Source organism: Suricata suricatta, chromosome 5 (genome assembly GCF_006229205.1).
Source record: "Suricata suricatta isolate VVHF042 chromosome 5, meerkat_22Aug2017_6uvM2_HiC, whole genome shotgun sequence".
NCBI classification, from domain to species: Eukaryota; Metazoa; Chordata; class Mammalia; order Carnivora; family Herpestidae; genus Suricata; species Suricata suricatta.
Genome location: NC_043704.1, coordinates 754,951 through 774,839, shown reverse-complemented (window position 1 = coordinate 774,839; position 19,889 = coordinate 754,951). Strand labels below are relative to the sequence as shown.

The following is a 19,889-nucleotide window of genomic DNA, read 5'->3' as shown; positions in this document are numbered from 1 at the left end:
CTGTGTGTTGGTGCGGACTCGCGTCGGGGACCGTGGCATCGGACACGCCCTCGGCCACCAGCCGTCATCTTGCACACATCACCCAGAGAGTGAGAATGTGCTGTTTCTGTGCTTCGTTTTTGTATTTTCCTTGTAGCGTATTTTTCAGCAGAAATGTTTTGATGAAGAAGAAGAAATATTTTGCGCCCCCCAAACTATAAGGTTAAAGGAAAGTCTTGCTTTTTTAACTTGTGGTCTCTCGTGTGTGTGGATGGAGCCTCACGTCTTGATGGATGACATCAGACTCCTGTCCCTGAGGGCCTCAGATCTAGAGCGGGGCTGTGCCTGGGGAGTGCTGGCCAAGTTCACGTGGGTCCCCGGCCTCGTCCTTTGTGGCCCAGCCAGCTCCGCCCACTCTTAGGCGGGCACCCGGGCAGCTGGGTGCGGCTCTGGGAGGTCCAGGGCACTCTCTGTTCTGCAGGGTCTATGCGGTGCCCTTCTTGGGAGCCCCTGGGCTGCAGGTCATCCAGAATCTCCCTCCAGCCGGGCCTCTTCTCTCTGTGCCCCAGGTGCCAGATGCTGGGGCCACTGCCCCGCCAGGACGGGCCGCTCCCCACTCCTGTGGGGGCCTCTCGTGCCCCGTGCCATGTCCTGCCCTCGTTCTCGCTCCTCTCTGACCCTGTGGGACCCTGGCACCCAGTGACACCCCCACAGCCTGCACCCCAAGACCCCCAGGTGCCCAGGCAGGAGGCTTTCTGGCTTCCGTTTACCGCCCTGACTGCCAGCCCTCCCAGGAAGGGCACCCAAAGAGCCCGCCTCTAGGACCCCTGCTGCCCGCAGAGCCTCTGCGCCCAGGCCTGGTGCCGGTTGTGCAGGCCTCTCCCGTCGGTCCCGAGACCCCTCCCCCGGCCTGCCTGACCGGGGCTTCCGGTCCTCACTGCTGCCCATCTCCGAGGCCTCCCAGTGTGCTGTGGCCCAGCCTGGAGGGCAGCCTGGACCCTCCCCTGGAAGGGCTCCAACAGGACAGTCCGGTCACTCTTCCCAGGGGTCCCGCAGGCCTCCTGTCATCGTGCGTGCCCATAAATCATAAAGTGAAGCCTTAATTCTGTTTGGGAAGTGAAGTGCTGGACCCATTGTCTGCAGAAATCATACAGTAAATGTATATGAAGTGAAGGACAGCGATACCTAAGGAGCCTTCTGGAAAGAAAGACTTTACGATAACATAATGCCAAAGCATCAGCTCTTTGGTAGCTTAGACATCAGACCCGCTCTAGTGATGGGCTCACCGAGGAGCCTGACTCTAAACACGCAGGGAAAGCCAGTCCCTCTAATGTGCTGGCTTTCTGAGGGTGAGGGGAGTCGCAGCCAGAGGGCGGGGCTTCTGCGCGGCTGCGGCGGGACTTGCGCAGAACTCGCACAGCGCACGACAGACACTGCAGCCGCCCGCGCGGGCCCCGGGGCCCACTGACCCCTCTTCCTCTCCAGGCGAGAGGGCTGCGCCCGTTTCCCTCGGTGCAGAGGCGGAAGCCGAGGCCGAGGGCTTGCAGGCCCTGCTGGGGGTCACACATGAGTCAGCAGTGGGGCCCGGCCCGGTCCCTGCCAGGTGTCCCCCGCAAACCCGTGCCCCCACCGCCCTGTGCCCCCAGCCCCGGCAGGTCAGGCAGGTGAGTCCCAGGGGCGCACCTTCTTGCTGACGGGGCTGCCGAACCTTGGTGTGTCACCGGCAGGAGTGTAGGCAGCACCCTCCCTCCACCTGCCGCACCGCCCACCCCTCCCCCCTCGCCTCTGCCATCTGCCCCGCCCCTCCTCGCCCCTCCAGAGACCAGAGGTTCTTGCAGGCCCGACCCCCCGCCTGTGCTGGCCATCGATGGGTTCTCAGCAGCAGCTGTGCCTTCTCTTCCCAGGTGACACCATCTGGGCTCCATCTGTCCCTCACGGCGCCCTCGGCACCTTAAGCCACTACCCTCAGCCGCATTTTGGGAGAAAGATGGAGTCGAAGGTCTCAGAAGGCGGCCTGAACGTGACCCTGACAATCCGCCTGCTGATGCACGGGAAGGTACGGGGCCCGAGGCCGGGAGGCAGGGCGGGGTGTGCCCTGTGCCCTGCGCCACCTCCAGCCTGCGAAGCTCTTGGAGCCCGCTCCAAAGCACACTCCTCCTGGAAACGCTTGAGAGTAACAGTGCCCTGACGCCCCTGTCCCCGACACTGAGTGTGCGTCTCCCACAAGCGAGGGCAAGGGTCCCACCCACGTCGGGAAGCAGCACTGATGCGCCCCAGCCCCCGACCTCAGCCCGTTAGGGTCACCGGCCGCCAGGCCCGGCCTTCCCAGCAGGACGTGTTGGGGGTGGGGGCGGGGGCGGCTCGTCTCCAGCCTGGGGGTCTCCCTGTCTTCCTCGAGGAGGCTTTTCTGGCCCTTCCTCCCTGGTGGTGGCAAGGTCACAGGAGCTCCCCATCGGGGACCCGGATGCTGGTCCTTGGTGCCTCACCACCGCGCGGCCCCCATCATCGTCAGCCCCCGGGGCGCTCTCTCATCCACTCATTCATCCCTGTCTTCACGCCTTGGGCTGGCTGCTTTGTTCCGATTATACCCGTTCTGCCCTTACTCGTGTTGAGGCCCGTATTGACCCGGACTCGGCCCCGGGGAGCCTCTCCAGGCCGGCCCCTGTCCTCTTGACTCCCTCGCACGTTCCCTGCCTCGGTCCTGGAGCAGCCGTTTCTGCAGGGCGCCCGACCCTGACCAGCGGGGGCTGGTGTTGGAAGCCCGGCCGGGTCGCACGGGGTACCCATTCTTCTTTAAAAGACTAAAAGGCGGTAGCCGTGCTTAAGTATCTTTACATCACAGAATCGGGGGAGATTTTGTGTTTTATCTGTTTCTTTCCTGGCTTCTTGAGGCCTCAGGCACATAGGAAGGGCCTCCTGACCGGTGTGGGGCCGGCCACTCGCGTCTGCTCGTCCGTGCGTCTGTCCGAGGCAGGGCCTGGGTGTAACCGAGGTCAGACGGGCACCCAGGAGCTCCCGGGCTCAGGGCCTCGCGCCGGCGGCCTGACTGTGCTCCCTCCTATGGTCCTGAGCCCCCGTCCTCCCTCCAGCACAGACGGGTCCCCGTGTCTGTCAGCTGCTCTGTGACGTCACCTTTCTGTGATTCTTCCCGCAGGAAGTTGGAAGCATCATCGGGAAGGTAACTGCTGAGTGAGCTCTGCCTCCTGCCGCGGTCCCTGCCAGGAGGTGTCGGGGCCCCGGGCCTGCGCTGGGCGGCGGCCCCGTCTGGCGTGCGCCTTGCACCGAGGATTCCAGGGGAATCCTGAGTCCCCGTGGGGCTGGTCGGGAGCCTGCCGGGTGGTGCCCTTGGGGCTGGCAGGTGTCCCTGAGCCACATCCTGGCCCGGCCCCAGCGGGTCACCCCAGCAGCCGCGCCCCCGCTGCCCTGTGGCCTGTCCTTCCCTGGTGTGAGGGCTGGGATTCCCCAGAGCAGTCCCCCCTCTGGCTAGTGGGTGGTGGTCTCTCTTGAGTCTCCCTTCCAAAATAAAAGACAGGTGCCTTGGGGAAAGTAAGAGTGGATTTGGAAGTCCCGAGCATGTGGCAGAGGCTGGGCGAGGCGCCGCCTCCCGTGGCCGGCAAACGACCGTCTCCAGGCCCCCCGGCGTCCAAGTCCAGGTCTTTCCACAAGAGCACTGGGGCACCTGCCCTGGCCCGGCCCTGCTTTGCCTTCGACGAGGATGAGGGGTGGGAAGACCACCACGGGGCAGGAGCCTAGCCAGCACCCCCGACAGCATGGGCCCCGGGCCCCCCTTGGAGGGGCCCCTCGCAGGGTTGTGGCGGGGGCTCAGGGGGCCGCGGCATCAGGCTCCAGCCCCGCGGCGAGGGCTGCTGCTGGCTGGTGCACGCGGCAGGCGTCCCCGACCCGCCCACTGCTGCGCCAAAGCCTCTGCCCACTTGCAGTGCAGCCCTGGAGGGGCCCTCAGCCTGTTGTCTCACTCTGTTCCAGAAAGGAGAGACCGTGAAAAAGATGCGTGAAGAGGTGAGCTGGCTGGCCCTTGGTGGCATCCTGTTTGCAGGGGGGAGGCGAGGCCAGCAGTCCTGACCCGTGGGAGCCCCGGCCAGGCCACCCCCCGGTGGTCCGGAGGCCCCCTTCCCTCTGCCGTGTGTCCCCCGCGTCAGAGCCTCTGTTTCTGGGGGGGCGGGGGCAGAGCAGCCGACCCCACTCTGAAGGATGGCCCTGGACGGCCTCCCCGTTTAGTGGGGAGGTTTGCGCGTGGCCATCCGGAGGCCCGGAGGCCCCAGCCAGGCCCGCCCGCGGCTCTCACCCGTCCGCCGTGCCCCCTCCTGCCAGAGCGGCGCGAGGATCAACATCTCCGAGGGAAACTGCCCTGAAAGAATTGTGACCATCACAGGCCCCACCGACGCCATCTTCAAGGCCTTTGCCATGATCGCCTACAAGTTCGAGGAGGTGAGATGTGCCCCTAGAGACCCCGTGGCCGGGGCAGGACAGAGCCCTTTGCCCCTGCCGCCTCCCGACCACCCTGGGGCTCCCCCGGCCGCAGGCTACCTGGTGACGGGCCAGCTGTCATGCTCCATGTCCATGGGCCTGGCCCCAGCCATGCCCCAGCCATGCCCCAGCCATGCCCCGTGGCCGCTGTCCCCCAGTGTGAGCTTGGCACGTGGACTCGTGGACGCTCCTGTGGGCGTGTATTAACACGCATGCACTTGCAGGTCTGCACTGCAGCTCTCTGTGCCCGATCAGTGCATTATATCAGGGTTTTCACATGTTTCTAATATAGTTCAACTCGCCGAAAGTTGTTCAGAGACGCATTCAGTTTTTATGCAGAGGGCGGTTGAGCCAAGAAGGAAGTTTTTCCATCAAAAATGTGTCTCTGGGTCTGTCCAGATCCCTCATGCCCCGCCCAGCCTTAAGGACAAAGGGCAGGGCCTGAGTCCGGGCGCCATCTGGACCTGCCTCCTGCCCACCGCACCCCCACGTGTGTGTGGGTGACCGGCACGTGCGGGGCCCTCCTGCCGGCCCGGCTGTCCGCCCGTTGTGGCCCTCCTGAGACCCACTGGCCTTGCAGCCTCTCTAACCCGCCAGTCTGTCCGCTGTGGCTTTCCTCCGGACACACCGCCGCATGCCACGGCGTGTGCGCCCAGCTTCTCCACCTGGGGACACTCGAGTCCTCACACCTGTCCTGGCCCAGCGCCTGCCGCCCTCGCCTCCGGGGGCCGGGACCCTGCCCCACCAGCCTCCGGGGCATATGCAGCCTCGCCGGGCCTGGTGTCGGCGCTCGCTGGTGGGTGCGTGGCACGCTGTGCAGGCCCCCACGTGTGTCTTTCTCCCTCCCCAGGACATCATTAACTCTATGAGCAACAGCCCTGCCACCAGCAAGCCCCCGGTGACGCTGAGGCTCGTGGTCCCCGCCAGCCAATGCGGGTCCCTGATCGGCAAAGGCGGCTCCAAGATCAAGGAGATCAGGGAGGTAAAACAGAACCTTCCCCGGATGCCAGTGCCGGCTACTGGGTGGGTAAAGCCCACCCCCGGGGACCCCAGCCCACCCCCCCACCCCCTGGGAGACCCAGCACCAAGAGCCCTGCCGGGGTGGAGCCTACAGTAAGGGAAAGCCATCCAGAAAGCGGGGGAGGACGTGGGACCCCCTAGAGCGTGCACGAACATGTCGTGCAGGGGTGCTGGGCACCTGTGAGGGGAGCTCTGCACCCCGACCAGGGACAGGCAGGGCCCTCCTGCCACCCAGTCGTGTGGCTCTAGGCCGCAGAGGCCGCTGTCTCTGCCCCCGGGGCCTGGCAGGCTGGGCTGTCCCCGCGTGGCGGGAGTTGGTGTGAGGGGTGGACTTGACGCTCACACATTCCCTTGTTCAGAGAAAGCCTGAACCCCCCTCTCCCGTAAGGAGGGCGGCCACCCTGTTGTGATTTCGGCAAGGAGAAACAGCCGAAGAGTTTAGGCCTTCTCAGTATCCATCTCTGTCTGTGACCTGAAACCCTACAAGGGAGATAAAATTCCATGTATTTGAAAAAAGTGACTCCATTTCTGTCTCCATCTCTCAAATGCCACTTGCAGGTTAAGACGCCTCTCGTCCAGCGTCCCCGTTCCTGTGTCAGGCCGTGCTGGGCAGCGGTGGGCCCTGCCCACGGGCCCTGGGGAACGGGTGGAGGGCTGGGGTGCCAGGCGGCCATGAAGGGGCAGCGTTGGGGTGGGGTGTTCATGCACCACACCCTCCACATGCCCTCCCGAGCGCCCAGGAGTGCCGCCCTGGCTCCAATGTCTCATTTCTACAGTCCACAGGTGCCCAGGTCCAGGTGGCCGGGGACATGCTGCCCAACTCCACGGAGCGGGCAGTGACCATCTCGGGGACCCCCGACGCCATCATCCAGTGTGTCAAGCAGATCTGTGTGGTCATGCTGGAGGTACAGTCCGGGCGTCCAGGGATCACCGCCAGCCGGGCCTGCCAGCCACGCCGGCTGTGGCTTCTCCGTGTCAGCTGCGGCACCTGGCTGGGGCCACTCGGGGGCCGGGGGTCAAGAGCGTGACCTGAGTGAGAGCCGTGCCGGGGGAGCGGGCGCCGTGGGGGGACGGCTGCTGGCCCCTGCCCCCCTCGGCACGTCCTTCCTCGTGGCTGGGGAGCTGGGGAAAGGGACGTGTGAGGAGACGTTGCCTGACCAGTCATTAGTCTGTGGCGTGGGGGGCATCCAGGAAAGGGGTGGCCGGAAGCACAGCCCACAGACGAGGGGGTGGCCCGCGCTCCCCACCCCCGTAGGCCTCAGGGTCCCACCAAGGCGCAAAGGAGGAAAAGCACACTAAAGCGCCCGATTGTAAAGATAGGAGAAAATTAAATGGTGAAAATCAAAGGAGAAGCAAAGAAGATGTATCTGAGCAAGACAAAAGCCTCTGGAAATTTCGGGAGGAAAACACCTGAGACCTTAATTTCAGCCTCTGCCCCGAGGGCAGCAGGACTCGCTGAGGCGCCGGTAGCGCTGGTCTTGAAGCCGAAGTGCAGTGTCTCTGCGTCACGTGAGAGCCCGGTGCGGGCCGAGGCCCTGCGGGAGGGTGTGCGCCCGGCACCCGCAGCAGCGGGCCCCCAGCCTCCGTGCCCTCGCCCCTTGTCCTTGGCTCGGTGCTCAAATCCACCCCCATGTCCTTAAGAGTTTTGCGTAGTTTTTATTTCCCTGAAGCACAGTATTCTGTGACGTCGAAAATATTTTTCCAAATATTGGTGTCCTGCCCGTCCCCCACCACTGGCCATGGTGACAGTCGGTGTTTTCCCTTCCGTCCCCACCGTGGGACCCGGGAGGCACCGTGTGGACGGACAGAGCGGGCCGGGATGCCCGAGCTGCGGTGGCCTCTCCGGGTGCAGAGTGACGTGACAGCTCCGAGAGGGACATGGCCTCCTGCGTCCAAGGACAGGACGCAGAAGCAGGCAGGACCACCCTGTGGTCGGAACCGCCCGGTGTTCCCGCGGCCTGGGGAGGCCGCCTGAGACTCGACTGCGGAGCCAGATGTGACACGGGACACGGAGGCGCCTCGCCCTCACCGGGGCACGAAGCTCACGGAGGTCCGGGAGCCGCTGTCTCTGGGGGACAGCGAGCCGCTGCACCTGGAAAAGTTGGGCCCGTTTCTGAGTGAAAACTAGTCGGGACAGACAGCAAAGGTTAGAGGACTTCCAGACTTAGCTCCGGGGTGGCCACGGAGAGGGGTGCCCTCCGGTGCGGGGTCACCGCTGAGCCCGCCCGGCAGCGCCTGCTGCACCCCGAGGTGGGGGGCTGTGCTCAGAGGCCGTCTCTTCCGCCAGAGGACACCGGCAGGCACAGGAACCACAGGCTCACGGCGCTGGCGTGGCGGGCGCTGCCATTGGCAGGGCCGGAGGGCTCCGTGGAGGGGGTGCCCGGCTCAGGGACGGGGGCAGCCACAACGAGTCCTCTGCCCGCTCCCTCGAGCTCCGTTTAGCCACGGTCCCGCCACGATGGGCAAGTCTTGTCCGAGGCGGCAGTGACCCCGGCTGCACGGAGACGCCTCTGGAAGCATCAGTCCGACCTGAAGACTGGCTGGCCCCTGGAGCCCGGCAGCTCCCCAGACCTGGGCCAGCTCGCAGGCCCCACAGCAGCCCCGCCTGCTTCACAGCAAGGCCGAGGTGTCCCCAAGTCACACAGCTCGGCCAAGGCCGTACAGACCGCCCAAGGTCATTCAGAGTGGCCATGGCCACACGCATCATGTCAAAGTCACACGGCGTGCCCATGGTCACACAGCGTGGCTTGGACTGCAGAGCTGAAGCTGTCACCCACTTGCTAAGCTTCTGTCCCCACGTCGCCGTACATCTCAGGTGTGGGCACGGTGAGGTCACACCCAGGAGCCCAGGGTGTGGGCGGGGCCTGAGTGGGCCCTGGGCTGGAGGGCTCCCGGCAGGGACAAGCTGCCCCCCGCCCCTGTCCCTGGCGGGCGCGGCTGCTGGCCTGAGCTGGCCCTGTGGGCTCTGCTCCCCGGGGAGACGGCCACCTGGCCGGGCCAGGGAGGACCCTGGTCGCCTCTGACCAAGGGGCTGGGTTGGATTTGTCAGAATCTGGCCGACTTCTGGTACTTGAGAGTGTCATCCACCCCAAGGTAAAAATCCTGTACTTCTGGACATCGAATAATCCAAGGAAATGCTAGCCAGGCTCATCAGGACTGTAACATATTCATTTGGACTCCAAGCTTTTTAAAAAAAAAAAAAAAAGGTGCTCCTCTTTGTTAGTAGTGAAATTGGATGTTTCTAACTGTCCCATGAAGGTGCCTACCGAGCACCGTGGCCCGGGCCAAGCTACACCTCTGGCGCTCTGAGCAGGACACGCCCACGAAGGCCAGCTTCATCCTGAGCACGAGACGGGGACAGATTTCCCAAAGGACACCAGCCAGGCTCCCACAAGCGGCCCCTGTGCGGAGCTGGCATTCCACAGCGCCGCCGAGCCCCCCGCGCCCCGCGGGCGGTGTCTTTAGGGCAGTGGCCGTGTGGAGGAGAGAGGGGGCCTCCGGAGGGCCCCATCAGGCAGCCCTCCCGCCGCGGATACCCCTTCCCCCGGGCACGGCCAGGAGGGCGGGCGGGCTCGGGACGGAAGCCTCCCCGTCGTCAGATCCTGACGCTGCGAAGCCGCTCTAATGCTCTCTCTCCCTCTCCTGTCCCTTTTCCTAGTCCCCACCGAAAGGTGCCACCATTCCCTACCGCCCAAAGCCCGCCTCCACCCCTGTCATTTTTGCAGGTGGTCAGGTAAGAGCCGACCCGCTCGCGGCCTCCACTGCCAACCTCAGCCTTTTACTGCAGCCCCCGCCGCTGCCCGTTAGTGCACTCAGGTTTTCTCCCTTCTCACGTGCACGTCTCCCAACCCACCCACGCTGGGCGCAGAGCTCCCCCGGCCCGCCGCCGGGCACGGGGCCGCCGGGGCGGGATCGGGGGACAGAGAGGGAGGCAGACGTCCCGCAGAGCGGGCCCCGGAGCGGCGTCTCCCTGGCCTGGCGCAGAAGCGCCCTGGTTCTGCCTGGGCAGCATTCGCCCAAATCTGCTTCTCCAGTTTCTTTAAGAAGCTCCGCGGAAGGGCCGGGAGCGTTCCAGGGACGCTGGGGCTCGAGGCTGAGACCGCGGAGCCCTGGGAGCAGGGTCGAGTCTCCCCCCGAACGCACACACCCTACTCTCCACAGAGGAGTCTCTGGGAGCACACGGGGGAAGGGAGAGGTGCCTTCCTGGTCACAGCGCTGCCCCTCGCACTCCACCCTGCCCCGCGCCAGCCAGGCCGGGGACACCCACGCTGCACGCCTGTCGCTGAGGCCAGAGCCACTGACCTCCTTGCCGCCCACCTGCCACCACCGGCAAGGGGCCGGGAGGCCAGCAGCTCCTCAGCTGGGCCCAGAGAGAGCCGAGAGGAGGAGCTGTGCCCGCCTCCCGCCGCGGGGTCACCACAGTAGGCAGAGGGCCTGGGGGGCGCCCGGCCAGGGGGCCTGGAGGAGCTCTGCGCCCAGTTGGAGGTGACGCGTGTCTTTGTTCAGGGAGAGTAAAGACCGAGCATTCCCAGAGGCGACCAGGTCAGGGGAGCGCGGCCATGACTTTATTGTTAACAAAGAGGCAAATGAAAATTTTCTCCACATTTTAAAGGAATCTTATCAGATCCTCCAGATTGACTCCCACCTTAGGTGAGGGGCAGGGGCCTGTGTTTCCAAGAGCATCAGGAAGGACCCAGTGGCGCCCACGGGGCTGCGTGTTCAGGGACAGCTGCCGTCCACTGTGCCGGCCACCGCGTGCAGCCGCTGCGGGCCTCGCTGGGTCAGAGCGCAAGGCTGGACGTAGTCACGGGGACACATGCAGACACAGGGGGCCTTGTTCAGGACACCGTGTCCTTTCTCCTGAAGTCCTGGTAAGCTAGCACGTGAGACACCTGTGTGGCCTTGACCCTGACGTGGGTTTCCACGGTGCCACCATGTGGTGAAGTGCAGTCTGTATTCAAAAGGGAGGCGCATCCACACACACAGGAGCCGGGGGGCCGCGTGGGCCAAGGAGGTCGTGGCCAGCGCCCCGCCGCCCGATCGGCTCCTCTCAGGGCAGCAGGGTCGCCCCCACCGTGCGCGCTTGTCCCTGGGCTGTCCCAGGCTATAGGCAGCTCCCACGACAGGTCTGGCCAGTGGCTCTTTGTGGTCGTGTGGGGACAGAGGAGGCGCAGCACAAACCGAGAAATGGGGTGTGAATGAGATTTAGTGCAGCAAGGGGACCCTTCGGAACCCAGACCCCACCCGTGCAGGACCCAGGCCCGACGCCCCTTTGGGGGCCCCCCTCCCTGTGGGTGTCCCGCCTGCGCTGGCTCTCACTCACCACTGGTACCCGAGGGCCGGCAGGTGCCCCACCAGGGAGCGTCAGCCCTGCATTCCAAAGAAATTTTTAACGTTTCTTTATTTTTGAGAGAGCAAGTGGGGAGGGGCAGAGAGAGAGAGGGAGACAGAGCATCTGACTTTGGCTCTGTGCGGACAGCAGGGACCCCGATGCAGGGCTCGAACTCACAAACCGTGAGATCACAACCCGAGCTGAAGTCAGACACTTAACTGATGAAGCCACCCAGGCGCCCCAGCCCAGCCGGCCCATGGCTCCAGGCAGGTCACCGATGAAGGTGCCGTCCAGTGGGACCTTTGTCTGTCCACCTAGACCTTCCCGCTACCCAGACAGCCTGGCAAACTGCCTCACAGCTTAAATCGAATTAAGCACACAACCACCTAAGTGAGCAAAAACATGGGCGATAAAGAATTGCCCTGGAGGAAGGTGTGTGCCGTTCTGCTGCGGTGTGCAGGGCTGCGGGGTGGCGTGTGTCCCAGGCCTGGGACCCGTGCTGACGCGTGCCGGCTGGCATCTCCACAAAACCTACAGACGAGGCCCCGGACCTCGGGCACACCGGTCCGGAGAGGGAGGGGTGGTCCCACGGCCTGCGGGCGGTCTGATAAGATTCCTTCACTTCCCCGGGGGAGGCCACGGCCAGGCCCCACCCCCAGGGCGCCCCTCCGCTGCCTGGTGGCCTGTAACTCCCGGCGTGGGTTGTTTCTGAGGAAAACTCCTGGACCCCACCCTCGGGGTAGAGTCCACGGAAGGGACCTCCGACTGGCCAGGGGTCTCCCTCTCGGTGCACGTGTGCAGACACCAGTGGGCATCACATGTCCACTCAGGATGTGGCACGGGGACCCCACGTGGCCAGTACCGGAAGCCACGCCCCTGCCCAGGGCTGGTGTGGCCCGTTCCACATCACAGCACATGAGGCCTGACGGCAAGTCTTCGGTCCTTACTCTCCCTTGACCCCTTGTGGATCGTGTGTTTTTGGCCATGAGTTTCTGGGAGCGTTCTAGGCGGCGGACTGTTGAGGCGGGTGGGGGTGGGCGGGGGGGGAGAGGCGCCAGGCCCCCGCCCGCTGTGGCCGCTCTGCGTCACCGTCTTGAAGGTGAGGCCTCAGGGACCAGCCGGGCCCTGGGAGAACAGCCGCTCGGCCCTCTGAGGCTGCAGGTCAAGGCCGTCCATCTTGTGACTAATTCGGGCACATTTCTTACTTACTCTGCCTTTGCAAAATTGGTGCTGAGTCACATTTTGAAGGCTCATTGGTTTAGTTTTCTTGGGATAAATAATTTGTGAAAGTGCTTACTCTGAAAGCTGGTGAAAATTTCACAAGGTTAATAGTGAGTGAATCTGTGACAGGTCAGAGGTGTGCAGGGGTTTCTATGAAGAAACCCGGGAGTGGGAGTCCCCTGCCGCCCCGCTGGGTCGGCCGCTCTCCCGGAAGCCGGGCACGCTGCCCCGGCTCACGGGTCCCGGTTCGGCGGGGCTTGGCACCTCGGTGCCCCCAGTCTGCACCGCCCGGTGCCCGGAAGGACTCGCTCTGTGTCCCGAGCCACCGGGGGCAGGCTCCCTCCGGGGGGGCTCCGGCCTGCTCCCACGAATCCCCGCCCTGAGAAAGCCCGTGGTCTCGGGGAGGGCCGCCGGCGGGCACGAGCGTGGCTGGCCGCTGCGCGCGCTGACAGTGTCTCTCTCTTTCCAGGCCTACACGATCCAGGGACAGTACGCCATCCCCCACCCAGATGTGAGTCTCCACTCCGCCCCCCCGGCCTTCTCTTCTCATTGCCGTCACCCACCTGCATGCTGCCGTCACTCGCTACTAATATTAATATTACGCAATAATATTAATGCCGTTCTCTCAATGTTCCTGACCTCTGTCGTATCCATATGACCTTGAATAACCTTGAACCTCTTAGCACTAATTCTACTTGTGTGGAGGACTTGGCCTGCTGTCAAATTGTTCTGGTCGCTGCTGCACTCGGGGGCTTTCCTCTGCACACAGGGCCTCGGCGGCGGCCGCGGGGCCGCTCTGCCCTGGCACCTGCCCCAGCAGGGGCCCTACACCCACATGAGAGGTTAGGCGTGTGCTGTCAGATGCCGGGGAGGACGTTTGAATGTCCGGTAAAGCCACACTGTCCCCTGTGGAGCCGAGCTGAAACAGCAGCCCCTACACCCTGAGTACAAAAGCTATAGAAGCGGCCTTGGCTTTCATTCCAGGGCTGAAGCCCGCTGCTCCGCCACCGGGGCCTTCTGGGGCGTCCCTGCGCGGGTCCCGGGCCGAGGGGCCGGTGGGCGGCAGGAACAGGCGGCAGCCGGGACCCGGGTCATCTCTCCACGGGGACGTGGACGCTCGGGCTCGGGGGCGCACTAGCTGATCGGGAAGGGGGCGCCTGGGGGGAAGGTGGGGAGACCTGGCCGGAGAGGAAGGCGGAGGTGGGCTCGGCCTCGGTGCCGCTTTCTGCAGAGGCTGCAAACCCAGGCTGGTCTGGAGAAGCCGTGTTCTTCGCTAGACCATTTTGAAACCTGCAGAGCTCCGCAGCCTCCCCCAAGAAAGCGGTTCCCGCACGTTCTCTGGGATCCGAGACTCAATGGGAGGCGCCGCCAGGGGGATGGGTGCGCACGTCTTCCGCAAGCCCTTCCACTGTCCAGCTGGGCGCGCAGGGCGCCGTCGGTGAGATGCGCAGGCAGGTCACTCCCGTGCCCCGCCGGCCCCTGGAGCCCACAGACCCCTCGGCCACGGCCACCCCCATCTCCCTCGAGGACTCTGCTAGTGACCCCCAGAGCCCATTCCGTGTCCTCGGGGGTGCCCTTCATTCTCCTGCGAGTTTCTGGGAGATCCCAGGAGCGGGCAGGTGGCGAAGGTGTGAGTCTGCGCAGCCTGCAGACCACCATCAGCGGCTTTAGAAGTTAAACATCTTTTACCCCAAGGAGGTCGCCAGCAGCGCCCATGGAAACGAGAGGGCGCTGGAGGCCGGTTTGTAAGAGCCCCTCTGTGGGCAGGGTGGGCCCCACGCCTCAGGGGCCTTTCTGATTCCGGTTGGTGACACCCTGTCCCTCAATGTCCCAGCCGACCATGACGGAGGGGACACAGACGTTAGAGGCTGGGAGAAGGGGCACCGCGTGCCCGGGCAGGAGCGCGGGCAGCGAGTAGGCACGCGAGGGGTGGGCTCCGCCGCTCCTCCCCGGAGGCCCCGAGCGGGGTGATGGCCAGCCAGAACGGAGGCCAGGCGGGTCACAGGCCCGATTCCAGGGCGGCACGGTCCTCCCTGGACGCGGGGCTGCGGGTCCTGTGCCTGCAGAGCAAGAGCAGCCCGGAAACCCTGGCTCTCCAGTGCGGCAGCTCGGGAGACGCTGGTCTGGCCCCGCGGGACGGGCGGTTGAGCCAGAGACCGGCTCCGAGGCCCGAGGTTTCCTGCAGCCCGGGGCCCGGCCTCTGAGATGGCGGAGAAGAGTTTGTGGCCACGGGTCCCCAGGGTCGCGGGTGGCCCCTGTCTCGGGCTGAGGAACTTCTGTTTGGCTGGTTGATTGTTGTGTTAACTGGTCATTACGGCTTTCTCAGCATCTCTTGAAAGTGGGTAGTTTCACAGGCTTTTTTGTCAGATTCCTTAAACTGAAAACTAGCGGTTGTGTCATCGCCTCATTGCGTCGGGTGCGGCGCCTGAGCGGCCTCGCCCCGGGATAGCCCGGCCGGGGCGGGGGCACGGCCGCCAGGACACGGCGGCAGGGGCTCGGGGAAGTGCCCAGATTGCGGGCTGGTGACGCTGGAGACCGGACAGTCGTGCCGATGCTCCATCCGCAACAAAAATAAACCTCCCGCCGGCCAACGTCAGTGCCGACGGCCCGAAGGGAACGTCTGCGTGCGCTTGGTGTTCAGGAGGGGCTTTGAGAGCCTCATCTCTTAGCACCCAGAAACGACAGTGACGGGAAATAGGACTGCGTTTTGTAACGTAACTGAGTGCACAGTGCAAGCGTGCGAGCACGGCGCTGACACACACACCTCCCGGCAGCCTGCCGGCGCACCCGAATGGACCCAGACTGCGGAATCTGAGCGTTTCTTCATCCAGAACTAACCTGTACGTATGCCCCCCTGCCCTGCTCCGCCCTCCCTGGAGAAGCGCCAGACCCACCTCGCCGGTGTCCCTGCGCGGTCGCACCTCCGCTCGCTTGTTTTGCCCGAATCCACCTGCACTCGCCCAGCAGAGGCGCCGGGGCGCTGGGCGTGGGGGGGACGTGCCCGGCCGGGGCCTGAGCCCCAGAGCTCGGGGCACGGCCGCCCTCACCTCCCCAGAGCCTCCCCGGGGCCGCGCGGCTTCAGACTGCTGGAGGGCAGCAGGGACTCAGACCCGGGAGCCCCCCGTCCTCCCGCCCCCCGGGCACCCGTGTCCCCTCACTCCCGCGGTGTGGACAGTCGGCCACAGTGTGATTCCTCTGTGCCAGTCTTCAGACTTTCCAAGTCACTCCCTCACGTGACGTGCCCCTCGTTCAAGGGTCCAAAAGCAAGCAGACGGTGACCCACGTGGTCCAGGTGACAGCAAAGGGTCCGCCACCTCTGCCTGCTCGCCTGCGCCTGGCTCCCGCTGCGGCCACCCAGCTGAAGCGCCAGGAAGTGGTGGCCTGAAGGGCTCCCCGCAGGAAACGGTGACACCGAGTCCCAATGGAGGGCAGAGACGTCAGCGGTCCCCTCACAGCTCCCTGTGGGGGCGGGACTCCCCCGATCCCAGGACCCCGGAGCTCAGGCTGGCGGGGGTGCCCGCCCCCCACCTGCTGCCAGCGTCTCCCACCGCCGCCCCCCAGGCCAGCTAGCCCGCGGTCTCCCTCGCCTGCTGCACTCTGCTCACACAGAGCGACGGCGATCCTCCGAGCGAGCGCTGACGCTTTCGCAGAATTAATGAAAGAAACCCCTCCTCACAGTCAGGAATCCCGACAGATCCCGAACAAAGCAAATAAAAAGATATCCACCTCAGACCTGTTGGAGCAAAACTGTATGACGTCGGGACCAAATGTAAACCAACGAAGTGGTCAGGACAGGAGTGTCACCGGGAACGAGAGAGGAAGGGGGGGACGTCTCCCCAGCAACCCTGGAGGCCAGAAGGTGGTGGTGTGACAAGAAAAAGTCATTGTCAACCCAAGCTTCTATCCTAAGAGGATCTTCCAAGGACCTAAACCCAAGCATTTTCGGACAAACAGCTGTGACCAACCGGCTTGTGGAGGACGCCCTTCAGGAGAAGGGCGGCACATGTGGACGGAAGGCCCGAGATGCAGGAGGGGGGTTTGCTTCATCAACACACGCACGGACTGAGCAAATACCGACGATCTTGACTACACAAAAATGTATACATTTGGGCCAATGAAAGCAAAAATTGTCAATATCAAAATTGTCTAATTTGTAGGATTAACAAAACAGAACAAGTAGAAAAACAACGGAGCTACGATTCGGATGGACCCCGGGGAAATGAGGACTTTCTGTAGCCCCCCCCCCCCCCCCCGTCATCCCGGAAGAGGCAGAGACCCCGAGTGCAGGCTTTGAGTATGTGTGTTAAAATGTGAAAGTGACCGCTGGCGGAAACTTCTGTAAAGCTATAGAGGGAGAATGGGTGGCAGAAATTAATCAGTACAAAAGAAGAAAAGGATGAAGACCAGGAAAGAAGCCCTAGAAGATCAGGACAGTTACACGTGCAAAATCAAATAAAATGGCAGAAATCAGTCTATACACACGTGTAATTGTGATCAAAGTAAAAGCGTTTCAGTTTAAAACTGAGGCTGTAGACTTAAAAAAACAAAAACAAAAACACAAACAAACAGACAAGCTAACAAAACAGGGGGAAATAATGTAGCAGTTTTTCCCCCGGGAGATACACCTAAAGAATAAGGATTCAGAAATACTGAAAGAATACAAAAAGCTATCCTAGGACAATACCGAGGGAAAGAAAGTGTATTTATCAACAGTAATGTCAGGGAAACCAGACTTCCAGGCAAATTCTATATTTAGTCACTTATGTGTTGATAAAGAAGGAAACTTTATTTGATATTTAGTCACTTACATGTCCACCAGAAGACATCAATTCAAAACTTGTATGCACCTGAAACCTATCTTCAAAGACATTTAAAGAAAAAATTAACAAACCATAAAGGGAATTTGACAGACATTGTAAGGAGCCTTCACCTGACTCTCTTTTGAGAAAGAGTAAAGAAGGGATTGGTGGTGCAGTCAGTGAGCCTGGCGAGACGCGGACTGAACTCTGTACAATCCTGCGCAGCCACGGAAGTCATGGAAACCAAACAAACCTTGATCACACATTACGCATTAAAAAACCCCCACCATCTATCAAAAATTGGAATCCTGTAGGCTGTACTCTCTTACCACAAAGCAATTAAGTTGAAATCAGTAATTAAAAGATGACCTTAAAAAAAAAAACTTGACTTTATTACAAGTTAAAGAAGACCAAAAGGCCTAAATAAATGGAGAAACATACCGACTTCATGGATAGGGACATGAAGTGTCTTTAAATGTCAAATCCCAGGGCACCTGGGTGGCTCCGTTGCTCGAGTGTCCAACTCTTGATTTCCGCTCAGGTCTTGATCTGAGGGTCAGGAGTTCAAGACCCTCACAGGGACTTCACACTGGGCATGAAACCTGCTTTTTAAATAAATAAAAAAAAACAAAATAAAATGTCAGTTCTTCCCAAATCGAGGTACAGATGCAGTACAATTCCGATCAGAACCCTGACGGGGACCTAACATGCTGTTTTAAAGTTTGTGTGGCGAGCAAAGACCGAGCATCATCGAGATATTAATGAAGAGCTTGCACGGGGAAGAGCTGTCCTGGCAGATACAGAGACTTGTGTGAGGCCGTCCGACGGGGGACCGCCTGGTCCGGGCAGACGCCGGGCCCGCGGGCTCTGCTGGGACAGTGGGTCATCCACGTGGGGAAAATAATTTAAACGCTGCTTATGTATCAAGAACTTCAACATAAGAGAAGAAAACAGCACCTTTAGAAGAAAATACAGGAGAAAGTCTCTTTCAGGTCAGGAAAAGATTTCTTAAGCAAACTTAAAGTAAACCACGAGGAAAATGTTAATGCGTTTCGTTATATTAAAAATTTTTAATTCTGTTTTTCTAAAGACACCAAAGGAGAGTGGGCGGAAAGACCTTTTCAGCACACACAACAGAAATAGCAGTAGTATCTGAAATACAAAAGGAATCTTTTTGTGGATCAGCAAAAATCAACACAATAGAAAAATGGCTGAAAGACACCCACGGGAGAGGACGATTTCACGGGAGAGGCCGCGCGGCCGCAGCCGAAGCCCCCACCGCGGCCGGCCCGAGAAGTGAGGGGTCACCACGTGGTGCGTTCATCTTGTGATAAACTCACTGAGTCGTGGGCTCGTGGATACTGGGATTTCAGCCTTTGTCTGCATTTAGCATTTGAATGTTTTTCTATTCCAACCCAGCATCCACTGGAAAAGGCAAGGGGCAGAGAGCTGCCGGTCTCACGACACCCCGGACCACCCTCCCCCGCCCGCTTCTTTTCCTTCCCCGCCTCCCTTCCCTCCCAGCCATGTGGGTACTGGAAGTCTGATCTTTTTAATGGCAGAAATATCTCAGAAAGCAGGATTCCCCTTAGCTCTTTCCCTGCTCTTGCCTTAGAAAATGTAGAAATTATATTCCAAGGAGATAAAGTGCTTGACTAATTAAAGGCAGAGCCAAGACCAGCGGGAGGCCAGCTGGCATCTGCCATCCGGCCGCCTCTCTGCCCACCTGCTCCTCGGGCCGGTGTTTATCCAGGCACCGTCGTGTGCCTGTCCCGTCTTCCCAGGACATCACGCTACAGCACGTGGGTAGACGGGGCTCCTCTGTTGGGGTGGCCATGTCTCCATAGGGAGCGGCCGGTGCACGGCAGCCAGAGACCGTAGGGCTGGGCCCGCCGAGGGGCCGCCGCACTCCGGCACAGGCGCAGCTCGCCCTGGGGGGCCGTCCACCCGGCCGGGGCGGCAATGGGGAGGCCAGGGGAGCAGCTGGGGTGGCAGAGCCGTGGCCGGGCGGGCAGGGAGACCGCAGGCTGCTCGCGGTGGCGGCCGCACATCGGGACCCGCCGAGCCCCCTCCACAGAGCTGGGCGGCGCTGGAGCTGACCCAGACTGTCCCGCCCCTGGGGCCCTGCTCTCCACGGCCGTCCTGACCAGCACTGGCTGCGCGCTCTCGGGGGGTCGGGCCAGCCCTGCCGTGCGAGCAGCACAGAGCAGCCGGGCGGGGCTCCCCAGGCCCCGTAGGTGCCAGCAGACCTCGTGCCCCAGGGCCGCCCCTGGGCACAGGGCCGGAGCTCCCGGGCGGCAGGGTCCCACGGCACCGCTCTCCTGAGTGAGCACTGCGCCTGCATCGAAATCCGAGGGGAGGTCAGAGCCCACTGCCCGGCCTGTCCCCACCTGCGTGGCCTTGTGCTCCGGCTTCCAGTTTGCTCTCTCCAGGCGTGGGAACTCCCAGTTAACCGCCTGGCGAAGGAAGCCGAGCCCAGGTTCCGACTCCCCCTTGAGGCGGGCTCGCAGCCCTGCCAGGTGCCCCCGGTGGCACGTGCTGGCTTCGCACAGGCCCCCGCAGCCCGGTCCCATCGGCTGCAGGCAGTGGGACCAGTGTGTGCGGCCCCAGACGGGGTCACCCTGTCCCCAGCCCGCACCCCCAGCACGCCCGTGGGTACTTGCCGTCTTTCTTACGGGTCCCTCAAAGAGGAGACTTGACGTGAGGCAGGGTCTCCGGCCTCTGCAGGCCACTTCCCCGCAGGGCTTCCTGCCGAGGCCCACCGGTGCTGGCCATGCCTCGCCGCTTGTCCCTTGTGACTTCGGCGGTGTCCCGAGACAGTGTTCCCGGGGCGTGTTCTTCCCACACCTTCCTCGGAGGGCTTCGGTGTGGCTGCTCAGGCGACGCCCTGCCCCGGGATGTTAGGTCACGGGGCAGATGTGCTGGGCGGCCGGTGCGGGGCCAGCCCCCGGCCCCAGCTGCAACACTGACCCGCACCACCTTGTGGAGCTGAATCTGACCCCAGGTCACCCCATCCCCTAACCTATTTCTCAGGACCCCTGGGCATGATAGAC

General features: G+C 62.5%; 1 protein-coding gene across 1 annotated transcript in view; it reads left to right on the top strand.

Annotated features, from left to right (window-relative positions):
• Positions 1–19,889, top strand: part of PCBP3 (poly(rC) binding protein 3) — a 59,606-nt gene that overhangs the window by 32,611 nt on the left and 7,106 nt on the right. The window contains exons 2-12 of the mRNA XM_029940593.1: positions 1,884–2,035; positions 3,134–3,157; positions 3,964–3,996; positions 4,309–4,425; positions 5,315–5,446; positions 6,261–6,389; positions 9,143–9,286; positions 12,507–12,683; positions 12,807–12,879; positions 13,872–13,951; positions 19,269–19,487. Coding sequence (XP_029796453.1) covers positions 1,884–2,035; positions 3,134–3,157; positions 3,964–3,996; positions 4,309–4,425; positions 5,315–5,446; positions 6,261–6,389; positions 9,143–9,286; positions 12,507–12,683; positions 12,807–12,879; positions 13,872–13,951; positions 19,269–19,487 — 1,280 coding nt within the window. The remainder of the gene's footprint in view (positions 1–1,883; positions 2,036–3,133; positions 3,158–3,963; positions 3,997–4,308; positions 4,426–5,314; positions 5,447–6,260; positions 6,390–9,142; positions 9,287–12,506; positions 12,684–12,806; positions 12,880–13,871; positions 13,952–19,268; positions 19,488–19,889) is intronic.